Here is an 11615-nt window from a genome sequence, read left to right as displayed (position 1 = left end):
TAAAGGCAAGTGGTAACGTTTCATTTGAAAAGAAAAAGCTTACAGTCAACTGCTCAAATTATGTTGAGAAATGTTCAAAACAGCCCTTTTCAGGGCCAGCAAATTTTGGTAATGAATAACTGGTCACTTAAGACTTCTCATACTTAATTTATAGTGTCTACTCACATCCTCTATTTGTTTAACACCTTTTTTAGTATGATTTAAATTGCAATAATTAAAAACAATACACCTGAAAAACTGTTTATAAGTGAAAACTGGGTAACTTTACTACACAGGATGTTGAGATGTTTTTAACCATATTAAAAATATCATTTTTAACCTTACATTTTAAGAACTGAGAATGGTACCACAAAAATTTTAAATGTTATTAAATTAAGCTGTATGCATTATTAAATATGCAGAAAGGTACTGCAAAATTTCTGTAATAGCTATACAATTTCTGAATTGGGAACACTGGGTGAATGGATACAATTCCTGACAGTGGTACAGTTGTTAAATACATGAATTCTGGAAAGTCTGAAGTTACATGAGATGGACTTTATATTATTCTAATTATCTAACTACATGCAGATGCATGCATGCACACATACAAAGGCCCACACATGTACACAAAGCACAAGTGGACCAATTTATTCTTTGCACCATAAATATAGCAAATTCATCATTTTTTCCTTATGATCTGTACAACTCAAACTGAAAGTGGAGAGCAGTTCTATTCATCTTCACTTAGGCCTGCCACTTCATCTTCATCTCCACCTAATGCTCGCCAAAATGCAACTGCAACCTATAACAAAGCAAATTGTGGAATTAGAAAAGTTAACCAATTTCACAGATGTTGTGTTCATCTGAATCTAAACTGCACTCCCAATCTTCAAAACATGACTGAAGATTGGAATATTGCTAAGCATATATTGCAAGAAAAACTGAAGCTATCCTATATTTAGTTTATAAACATCGAAGGCAAAAGCACTGTATGCGATAGGATTTGTTTTGCAAACTGCATCCTAATTAACTTAAATACACTGAGGTATAATTGATTCCAATGCTAGAAACATTGGAATCTTTACCCATGGACCTAAATTCTGAATACCATTTTATTTATGATTTTTAAAATGTGAACATAAGCTCAAACCTTCATAGCAAAACGTTGACTTCAGTCACCATGTGTGGAGCACTTTGGAGGAACCAAAGTGCTCCATACATGGAAATTAAACACAGAGATATATACAATTTTCAGAATGGATCAATTTTTATTATTTTATATGTTGGTAATTATATTTAGGAAAAATAATATTTTGAAGAAACAAAATCTTTACTTAGGTTCATTAATATCTCATGTTGTTACTGGAAATAAAAAACCATGCTAACAACAAGAATTACTGACCAATTATAAGTAATATTGCTTGGAGATATTTTACTTGAATGAGCTCATCAAGTTGGAAGTTGTCTCCCTAATTATACTAGGGACAACTTCTAATGAGATGAATTCTTTAAGTAAGCTAGGCCTTTTACTTCACAAACTCCTTATAAATCATTTTATTTCTTCCATTAGGCATAATTTCAGAAAAGCTCAATGGAATAATGTAATTAATGCAATTTACCATTTACAACTTCAATTTTCTCTTTTAATCTTATTATTTATTTATTTTTTTGCTGGCTTTTGTGACATTGTTTTTTTTTTTTATAGTCCTTGTAGCAGGCTTAAAAACTTAAATATTCCTGCTGGTTTAATAACCTTGTTATCTGCTTAATGAAGTTAAAATTCAGACTTTATTCCATTTATAAAACCAAACTTACCTCTTTCTTAATTAAAAAAAAAAAAAAAAAAAAAAAGAGAGCTGATATAAAAATGAAAAAAAAAAAAAAATAATGTTTATAACAATTGTATTTCTTCTATACACATTAACCAAAAAAAAAAAAAATCACAAACCTTTGTATTAAGACAGTCACAGACAGAAGAAATGCAAATAGATGCAAAGAAAACTGTGACGTTGGGTGATGATGTGTTGCCTCATCGAATATGAAGACTGCACAGGCTGTTTTGACTGCAGTAATCTGAAGCCAGAATGGGCAAAACACAGGATCTATTAGACTTTGAAGGAGGTCTTATCATGCATGTATGTTAATTAGGAGTCACGATTCAAGAAACAGACAAAACTGGTTTCTCAAAAGCACCCATTTCAAACGTCTTTAATGACTGGAAACAAGCAGATTCACATTTACTATCACATTTATACCTTTAAGATGTGGATGAAAAAAGAACACTTCAAGAGCAAAGCAGTCATACTCTACGAAGGACTTCACAGAAAAATAGGACATCCAGTGTGAAGCAAATACGAGACTCATCTGAATTCAACCGAGGTTGAAATTTAACCAATTTCAACTTATACAATGCGCTAGGAATTGAATAAATTGGGTATTGGCAGTCACTTGTCTATTTGGAAGCTATTTGTTTCAGAGAAAAACAGAAAAATCTGCTTGCAGTGGTGCTGGGAATGCAGAGACTGGACAGTAGAACAATGGAACAAAGTCATGGTCAGAAGGATCATGATACACTTTTGTTTTAACATGATGGTAGGCAGACAGTGTGGCAAGAACCTCATGAAGCAATGGACCCTGCTTGCCTTGTCAAGCCAACCTAAGCATCTGGATGTGGTATCATGGAATGTTCTTTTTTTGGCATGGGCTGGGTCCGTTGATACTGACAGAAGGTCAAATGGCATCCAGGGAGTACCTGAATTTTGTATCAAATCTACTGCACCCTGCAATGTTATATCTTTATCCCGAAGGTGATGGTCACTTTATGGATGACAACATAACAGTGCATCATACTAGAATTATGCAAGAATAGTTTGGAAAACATAACATGGATTTCCACCATCTTCCCTAGCTCCTACATTCACCTGATCTCAACTGTATTGAGAATGAGTGAACATGCTGGAGAGAGCTATTCAGCTATGGAATCCTCTTCCTTCAACTTTGTTGCAGTTATGCAATATTTTTTCTGAAAGAATGGTTACAATTAAACCAAAATGCACTACAACAACTTACAGAATCCGTGCTGTGCCACACACTTGCTGTTATTCGAAAGAAAGGCAGTCCAACTTGATACTGAATAAAGGTCCATATTTTTTTGGCCAGTGTGTGCATTAATACTAGCATTACCCATTGCCAAATACCACTTATGGTATTTGGCAAACAATTTGAGAACATTTAGCTCAACTGTGATTTTAGATTTTCTGACTGCAATGAAATCAATACAAAAATTCTCCAAACATAAATTCCTCAAGGACATCCTTAAGGAATTTATGCACAATAGCACTACAATATTTTTCAATTTATATGCAACAACATTAACACTGTGATTATTATTCATAAGCTTGATTTTATTGCTGCTGTTGAGGACTTACACAATGACTATCCTTATGGGACCAATGGCATATCTCATATTCTAGAGAAGAACTCTGTGCTCTTGTTCCTAATATTCTCCATTTATTCAATCATTCATTAAGCCATTGAAATCTTTGGAGCTTGCCATCAGCAAGCTTCAAAGGAACAGACTGTTCACCCATGAGTTCATAAACGTTTTACTTCATTGGATACATAACATAGCATTGGCCAAAAGAAAAAAAAAAAAAAACCCTTCCCATTTCATCCATCCATTCATTCCAAAAGTTTGTCTAGTTCTCCTTGAACTTATTTAAGCTTTCAACTTCCACAATGACAGATGGAAGTTTGTTCCAGCAATCTACTACCCACAGCTAAAGGCAAATTTCGTCATGTCTGTTCGACAACCGTCTTTCCTCAATTTCATATTATGCCCCCTCAGGTTTGTAAGAGCAAGAGGAAGAATCCTATCAGCATTGAGCCTGCTCAATCCATTCAAGGCCTTATACACCTCAATCAGATCGCCTCGCAGGTGCCTAGTCTCCAGATGCTGCAATTTGCAGAATTTAAGCCTTTCTTCGTAAGAGCACCACTTTATTCCCCTCACCAGTCTTGTTTCCCTTCTGTGTACGCTTTCTAGCAACTGAACATCCTTCCTAAAATGAGGCTTCCAGACCTGTATGCAGTACTCAAGGTGTGGCCTGACCATTGCCTTATATACAGGGAATAATCACCTCCTAATCCCTGCTTGCAAAATTAATGTATATCATTGACAAAACCCCATAACCTACTCTGGCAGCCTGTCTGCACTGTCAGAAAACTTCCTATCTGACTGCACAATTACCCCCAGGTCTCATTTCCACTACCCTGAGTGTAACACCACCAGTTGGCATGTTACTCTGGGGTTACTGCTACCCATATGCAGTACTTTGCATTTGTCAATGTTAAACTTCAGTTGCCACTTCTCAGCCCATCTGCCTAACTTTTCTAGATCGTGTTGCAGTAACATACTGTCTTTATTGTCATTAGCAACCCTTCCAACTTTTGTATCATCTGCAAACTTGTACATTAAGCCTGATATATCTTCATCGATATCATTGATAAATATACAAAACAACAATGGGCCCAACACTGAACCCTGGGGGACATCACTAATAACATTATTCCACAAAGAGCTATGTCCGTTTATTGTCACTCTGTCTATTCCCATTCAACCATTCTTTTATCCATTGTATCAACTTGCCCTTAATGCCATAGTGCTCCAATTTATACAGTAGTCTTCCATCTGCAATAGTATCAAAAGCTTTCCTGAAATCCAAGTATATGATATCAAAATTATTTTTTGCAACCAGTCAAGCCGTTGATATCAAGTGGACTAATCTGATTCATCCCCTTCCTTTTATAGTTTATATAAGTAAAGAAATCTTGGCTGTTTTTCTTTGCATCCTTTGCCAAAGATTTCTCATAATCTGCCTTTGCTTGCCTAACCTCTTTAGTGACTTGATTACACACTAGTTTATATCTACCATAGGCTTCGGTGTCACCTGCTAATTTTATATGCATCCCATGCATTTTTCTTCTCTGCCACAAGTCTCATTAGTTCATCTGACATCCATCTGGGCCTAAACCTAGAACAGTACTTCTTAGTTGGAACAAAAAACCTAGTACATCCAAGATTACTTCCTTGAATGCTTTCCATTTAGAATTTGCTGTTGGTAACATCATCAGTTGGTCCAACAGTATAGAATTTAAAAAATCTCTGAGACCATTGTAGTCACATTTACAAAAGGAAAAACCCTTCCTTTTACCCCTGATGGTAGTTACATCTTTAAGTAAATCCCACATCAGTACACTGTGATCACTGCCACCTAGTGGTTCCTTTATCTGCAGATTCTTAATGCATGAATAATCACTGCTGATAATCAGATCAAGAGTGTTACTCCCTATGGTTGCCTCTCTAACATGCTACTGTAGAAAACAATAATCCCATTAATCCAGAAAAAGCCTTGCTAGTGTGCAAGTGACCAATCTACAAGTTCCAGTTAATATCTGGGAATTTAAAATCTCCCATTATAAGACATTCTGATTTACTGACCCACTATTTTTTCTGTATAATTGTTCTTCGTACTCATTAAGAGTCATTAGAGCTATAACAAACTGCTACCTTCATTTTTGCTTTCCCTTTGCTTTTGTCACACCAAACTGACTCAACATTGCACTGTCCATCTATGTCAACTGGATGTACTTCCTTAGATTTTGTGTTTCTTAACTAACAAGCATAACCTCTCCTCCCTTCCTACCCTGTCTATCTTTTCTGTACACATACTCCCTAATTTCCAATTCTACATTCCTTATATCTGTGTGACACCATGCCTGTGATATCCCAACAATATCTGTCTTTGATGTCTTGACCAGCACTTCAAATTTATTTACTATACTCCTAGCATTGGTGTAAATGCAAGTATACATGCACCTGTTCTTACTCTTAGTTACTCTAACACAGCCCATGTATTTACTTGTTTCATGACCCCAGCAGTTCACGAAATCCCAGGCAATTGACTTTCCAGGCTGCTGTTCATTCCAATAGAAGCAGTGCAAGAACCATTTCCACCTCTGCCCGCGGCTACTGTTAATCTATTAGTCTGTGAATCCCCCCCCCCAAGCCAACAGTTTTCTGACCCACCTAACAGTGTAACAGATTAGTCCACATTATAATCGATGGTTCGACTGCTGATAATCCTGCTCAGATAGCTGACAAACTGAATGAGTATTTTGCATCTACATTCACACATGAGGAATTCTGTAGAGAGGTGGAGGACAGAAGCTTATTAAACTCAAACAGGGAGATTATTGATTTTGTAATAACTGAGAGGAAAGTGGAGTAGAAATAGTTGAAGTTAAACATAAGATAGGTACCTGGGATGGATGGGATCTATCCAGTTACATTAAAGGAGGCAGAAAAGGAAGTAAGCAAACCTTTAGCCATAATTATGAGAACATCCTTGGACTCAGGGGAAGTCCCCACAGAATAGAGAAGTGCAAATGTATCCCCAATTCACAAAGGAGGATCAAAGGGTGACATGAGAAATTACAGACCTGTTAGTTTAACTTCTGTTCTGGGTAAAATAATGGAGTCACTGGATAAAGAAGCATTGTAGGATCATCTAGACAAGAATGCAGTAATAATTCAGACACAGCATGGGTTCATTAATGGTAAGTCTTATCTGACAAATTTGATTGGATACTGTGATGTGGTTACAAAGACACTGGATGCAAAAAATAATTTTGATATCATATACAGTGGGGTATGCTAGAACGAACGTAACTGGTTCTAGAACTTCGTTCATTATAGCATCTGTTTGTTCTAGGCCTATATGTATTTAGGGGTAATCCATTCCAGGCCCACAGTCTAGAGTAAAGTTACCATCCTATACAACGATTTAAACAGGAAAAATATAATACAAAATGAAAAATGTGTAAAAATAATATAAAATAAATTAACTTTTATACACTGTCCATAAAATTTGAAAAGCATAAACAATGTTTCCTTAGTGAAAAATATGAACAAACTTTCCCTAATAAAAAGCATAAACAATCTAAAAGCACATGAAAAGGATAAACATTCTTTCCCTAATGAAAACTATAATCGAACTTTCCATAAAAGCATAAGAAAGCTTTCATAAATGAAAAGCATAAACAATATTCCCCCAGTGAAAATATAAACAAACTTTCCCTAATAAAAATCATAAAAAATTACATAGAGGGAAGGAGAGGAGTCATCGTTCCTACTCATCTTGGGTGACTGTACATCAGTTGGAGGGCATTTGTCCACCTGTTTGAAGAATGAATCCAGGGTTGACTGCTTTATCCTGGATTTTTGGACCCTCAAAAAGTGGGCCATCGAGGTGTCATTAAAATGATTAAGGCCCATTTCCACAGTGGCAATATCTGGGTGATAATCTTTTATAAGTTTGGACAGTTTATTCCAGCAAGAGAACACCTCTTTAAGGTCCTCAGCTAGAATGTTGTGTCTTTTTTCCTTGTCCATCTAGTTCCCAAAAGCTTCAGTGCCTCTGCTGTTCATTGTGAAGCTCTGCTAGCTCCTCAAATGATAGCTCCTTCCTGTGGTCCTCCACGTCCTTCTCATTGATCTCCAGGCCTATGGAACTGCGCAGACACAATTTCTTGCTCAACAGGCTCTTCCTCCAACTGTTGAAACCCTTCAAAGTCCCTTGGAGCCACAGAAACCTCCTTCCAAGCAACCACAATTAGGAAAACAGCATCTGCTATATTGAAGTGACCCTTCCAAAAGTCCTTCACAGTAACATCACCGGAAGAAGTGGCTTCAAAACATTTCCTGAACGGTGCCATAGTGTAAAGTTTTTTAAAATTTGCGATCACCTGCTGGTCCATAGGCTGGAGGAGAGGCATCATATTAGGTGGCAAGAAGTGAACCTTGAGAAAACTGAACTCATCTGGTAATTCTTTCATAAAATTAGGAGGGTGGGGTGGAGCATTGTCCATGACCAAAAGAATCTTCAACGGAAGATCCTTCTCCCTAAGGTAGTCATGGACAGTGGGACCAAACATCTAGTCACCCAAGCCTTGTGGTTGGAATGCCACAAAACTCCAAGGCAGTTTTTCCTGATGTTTTTAAAAGCTCTGGGGTTCTCCGAATGGTACACGAGCAGTAGTTTGACCTTGCAGTCACCTGAAGCATTAGCACAAAAGAGCAGCGTAAGCCGGTTTTTCACTGGCTTATGGCCAGGCAAGGTGGTCTCCTCCTTCGTGATATATGTTCTGCGTGGCATGTCTTCCAAAAAAGGCCAGTTTCATCACATTTAAACACCTGCTGCAAAAGAAAGCAGCTTTTATTTTCTTTTTCAATTATTTTCTTATAATTTCTCATGATGTTTCTCAGCAGCATCCCTATCTACATTGGCAGCCTCACCATGCTTCACAACACTGTGTAATTCAGTCCTTTTCCTAAATCCCATAAACCACCCCTTGGTGCCAAAAAACTGCTTCACAGAACCAGTACTTGTACTAGGAGCCTTAGCACCAAGTTCCTCAATTGTTTGGCCTTTTCACAAATAACTGCCTCACTGACACTATCACCTGCCATTTGTTTTTCATTAATCCACACTAACAGAAGAGTTTCCATCTTTTCCGTGATATTACAATATGAACTGCTTAACCTAGAGATTCCCTTCGTGACCTGTGCACTTTTTATTTCTTCCTTGTTTTTTAAAATTGTACTGATTGTTGATTTAGCGGCGCCTCCATAGCCAGGAGCAGTAGTGTGTAGCACACGCTTCTTGATTAGACGGGGTTCAAGCCCATGACCACCAAGTATGGAGGATGCGGAAGGTCAGGGAATGGCCACTGCATATCCCCAGCCCGGATAAAGGGTGAGGGTTGGCGTCAGAAAGGGCACCTGACCGTAAAAATTGCATGCCAAAAACAATAAAAAAATTTTAAAAAAAACATGCTGATCCCATATATAATGGGAAAAAGCGAGGGAAAAAAAAAAAAAAAAAACTGTTGATTTAGCCATACCATATTCAGCACTTACATCTCCTACACTTTTTCCACTTACTCACTCTATTTTGCTAGCTCATGGCTAAAATTATATAGCAGAATAATTAAAAAATATATTTTCACTGCTAGAGGGCAAATAAACAGATAACTGAACTAAACTAATAACTGAACCTTACAAACGATAAAAAGGTGATAAATGATGCTCTAATAAAAGCGGAAAGGACCTGACATGTCATGCGCACGTGCTACACTGGCCAATAGTATTCCCCCACGTTCATTGTAGCAGCCTGATTTTATTTGTAAAAACTGTTCATTGTAGCATACCTGACTGTACTTAGAATTCAGGAAAGCTTTTGATGTTGTTGTGCATGGAAGACTACTAGTAAAAGAATAAGAGAACTTTACCTCAATATCATTCGCAGAACACTTCTGTATTATACTCTCCAGAAATTAAAACGAAAACAATTAAAAAATCGAAAATCTTACATTACAGTAAGAAATAATTAAAAATCAATTGGGCACAATTGAAAATTAAGTAAACAATTAATTTAATGAAAAAATTGCAAAACGATTTTCTTTCCTAGGGTCAATTTAAATCATAAAATTTCGGGCGTTAAGCAACTAGCACTTGCCACATCACGTAATATAGTTAAACTTGCCTTAAGATCTCAGTATTCTAATAAACAAAAATACCTATCCCAAGTTAGGAAACTTTGCGACAAATTAAAAAATTATCTGCATCCTAATGATTGGTCTGTATTGAAGACCTCCATAGATTTGCAACATGAAGCACAGGCCCCAGAAATAAAAAACAGACACATTAACAAATGGAATACATAAAAAAAAAAGTTAGCAAAAGCTTATAATGCCGAAGTTCGTGACAAGAAATATGTACTTAATAAAGAGATGGCACTCACCTCAATAATCCATTGTGGTTATATGAATTAGAGAACAGTAGTGTGAGAAATCACTGATTGAACTAAAATAGGGGTTTAAAAATTAGGAAACTGTAATTAAAAAAAAAAACAAAAAAAAAACAGTGTAATTTAAAAAACTTAGCCTAAAGGAGTGGGAGGTGCACCATATCGTCCTCTAGTTGTTAATTAAAATACGGTATAAATAAAATATCTTAGAATTAAAATTAAAAAAGGAATAAGGCCAATAGTCGAGAACGACGGGCTTTCGATAGATTCATCTTCAGTTGGCAATAAAAAGAAGAGCAAAAAGGGTTGCAGTTGATTTTAAGTACCCGTAATGTTTTGCTGAACACATTGTTAATTTAATTCGCGTGAGATTCCAAATAGTAGACAAGGAAACTGGAAGTTGTGTTTAAGACATCAAGATTAGTGTTGAGACAGTAACATTCTATTACGAGGATTTCGTAAGGGAGGAGTTTATAATTTGAATTTAATTTGATGATGGTTATTGCGGCATCAACCGAGGGGTTGTGGTTATGAGTGTGAACATGCTGAGACAGTTCAGTATTCCCTTGCTGTGTCCAAAAACTGTTTGTTTGTTTTTTAGGAGCATTGGCAACTAAGGCCATATTGCTCTGGGGATATGCGGTGGTCATTCCCTGACCTTTCCGCATCCGGTGGTGATGGGCTCGAACCCCGGTCTAATCAAGAAGCACGTGCTATGCACTGCTGCTCCTGCTCACCTGGCTACGGAGGCGCCTGGAAAACTATGGAAGTGGTAGTAGGCTCGTGTGTTTGCGATGGTGGATGATCCAAATTTATTTAGTAGTGCTCCTGATGTAACACGCGTTACAATCAGGTTGACATTTGATTAAATAAACTATGTTATTGATGTCTTTAGTGTCGTATATGCTGGTTTATTTATATTTGTTAAAAGGGGTTCCTAATTTATTATAAGTAGAAAAAATTATAGAGACGTCAGTGTTAATAAAGATATGACGCAATCGTCTAGCGATTTAGCAATGGTAAGGAAGGACGGCACGAATGTTGGAAGGGTTGGATTTTTTATAACTGGGTTTGGTAACATTTAAACTATTAATCTTACTTTTAACAGTTGAAATGATTTGTTGGATTAGTTTAAGGAAACTTTTTCAGTGAGATATTTTAGCTCAAAAGATAAATCATCCTGTGATTGGCAGTATTTGAAAGCATTAAAAACTGCCATATCTAATCTCCAATTTATGGTCTTTTGCGAGCATGCGCAAAGACAAATAATCCCTAAGTTTCATACTCACCCCTATTCGCTAATTTTCATTCCTTTGATCACGACATATGGTCGAAAAGCATTAAAAAAGGAAGGAAAATTGTTTTGCAATTTTTTTGTTAAATTAATTTTTAATTGTGTTCAGTTGATTTTTAATTATTTATTACTGAAATGTAAAGATTTTCGATTTTTTAATTGTTTCCATTTTAATTTCTGGAGAGTATCATACGGAAGTGTTCTGCATATCATTCATATTGAGGTAAACTTCTCTTATTCTTTTACAAATATTGATATCAACGTAGATTGTATTGAGCATTATAGCTCTGGTACATACTGTCAAATGGGGGAAAGTATGGTATTAAGGGCAAGTTGCTACAACGGATAAAAGGGTGGTTGCATGGGAGAAGACAGATTGGTTGTTGTTGTTATTTGGTTTTTAGGAGCATTAGCAACTAAGGCCATATTGCTCCGGGGATATGCATGCGATGGTCATTCCCTGACCTTTC

At 36.5% G+C, this 11615-nt stretch overlaps 1 protein-coding gene across 2 annotated transcripts in view; it reads right to left on the bottom strand.

Moving 5' to 3' along the window:
• Positions 1-329: 329 nt before the first annotated feature.
• The window catches only part of LOC150083333 (alpha- and gamma-adaptin-binding protein p34), a 150652-nt gene continuing 139366 nt past the window's right edge, over positions 330-11615 (bottom strand). Inside the window, exon 10 of one of the 2 annotated variants that reach the window (XM_090377190.1) lies at positions 330-784. In XM_090377190.1, the coding sequence (XP_090233316.1) occupies positions 713-784 (72 nt within the window). In that variant the 3' untranslated portion in view covers positions 330-712. The remainder of the gene's footprint in view (positions 785-11615) is intronic. The other variant, XM_090377189.1, reaches the window with a different exon arrangement.

This window comes from Mastigoproctus giganteus, chromosome 7 (assembly GCF_048544385.1).
Source record: "Mastigoproctus giganteus isolate SK-2022 chromosome 7, ASM4854438v1, whole genome shotgun sequence".
NCBI lineage: Eukaryota > Metazoa > Arthropoda > Arachnida > Uropygi > Thelyphonidae > Mastigoproctus > Mastigoproctus giganteus.
This window is presented reverse-complemented; position numbering and strand designations above follow the sequence as displayed.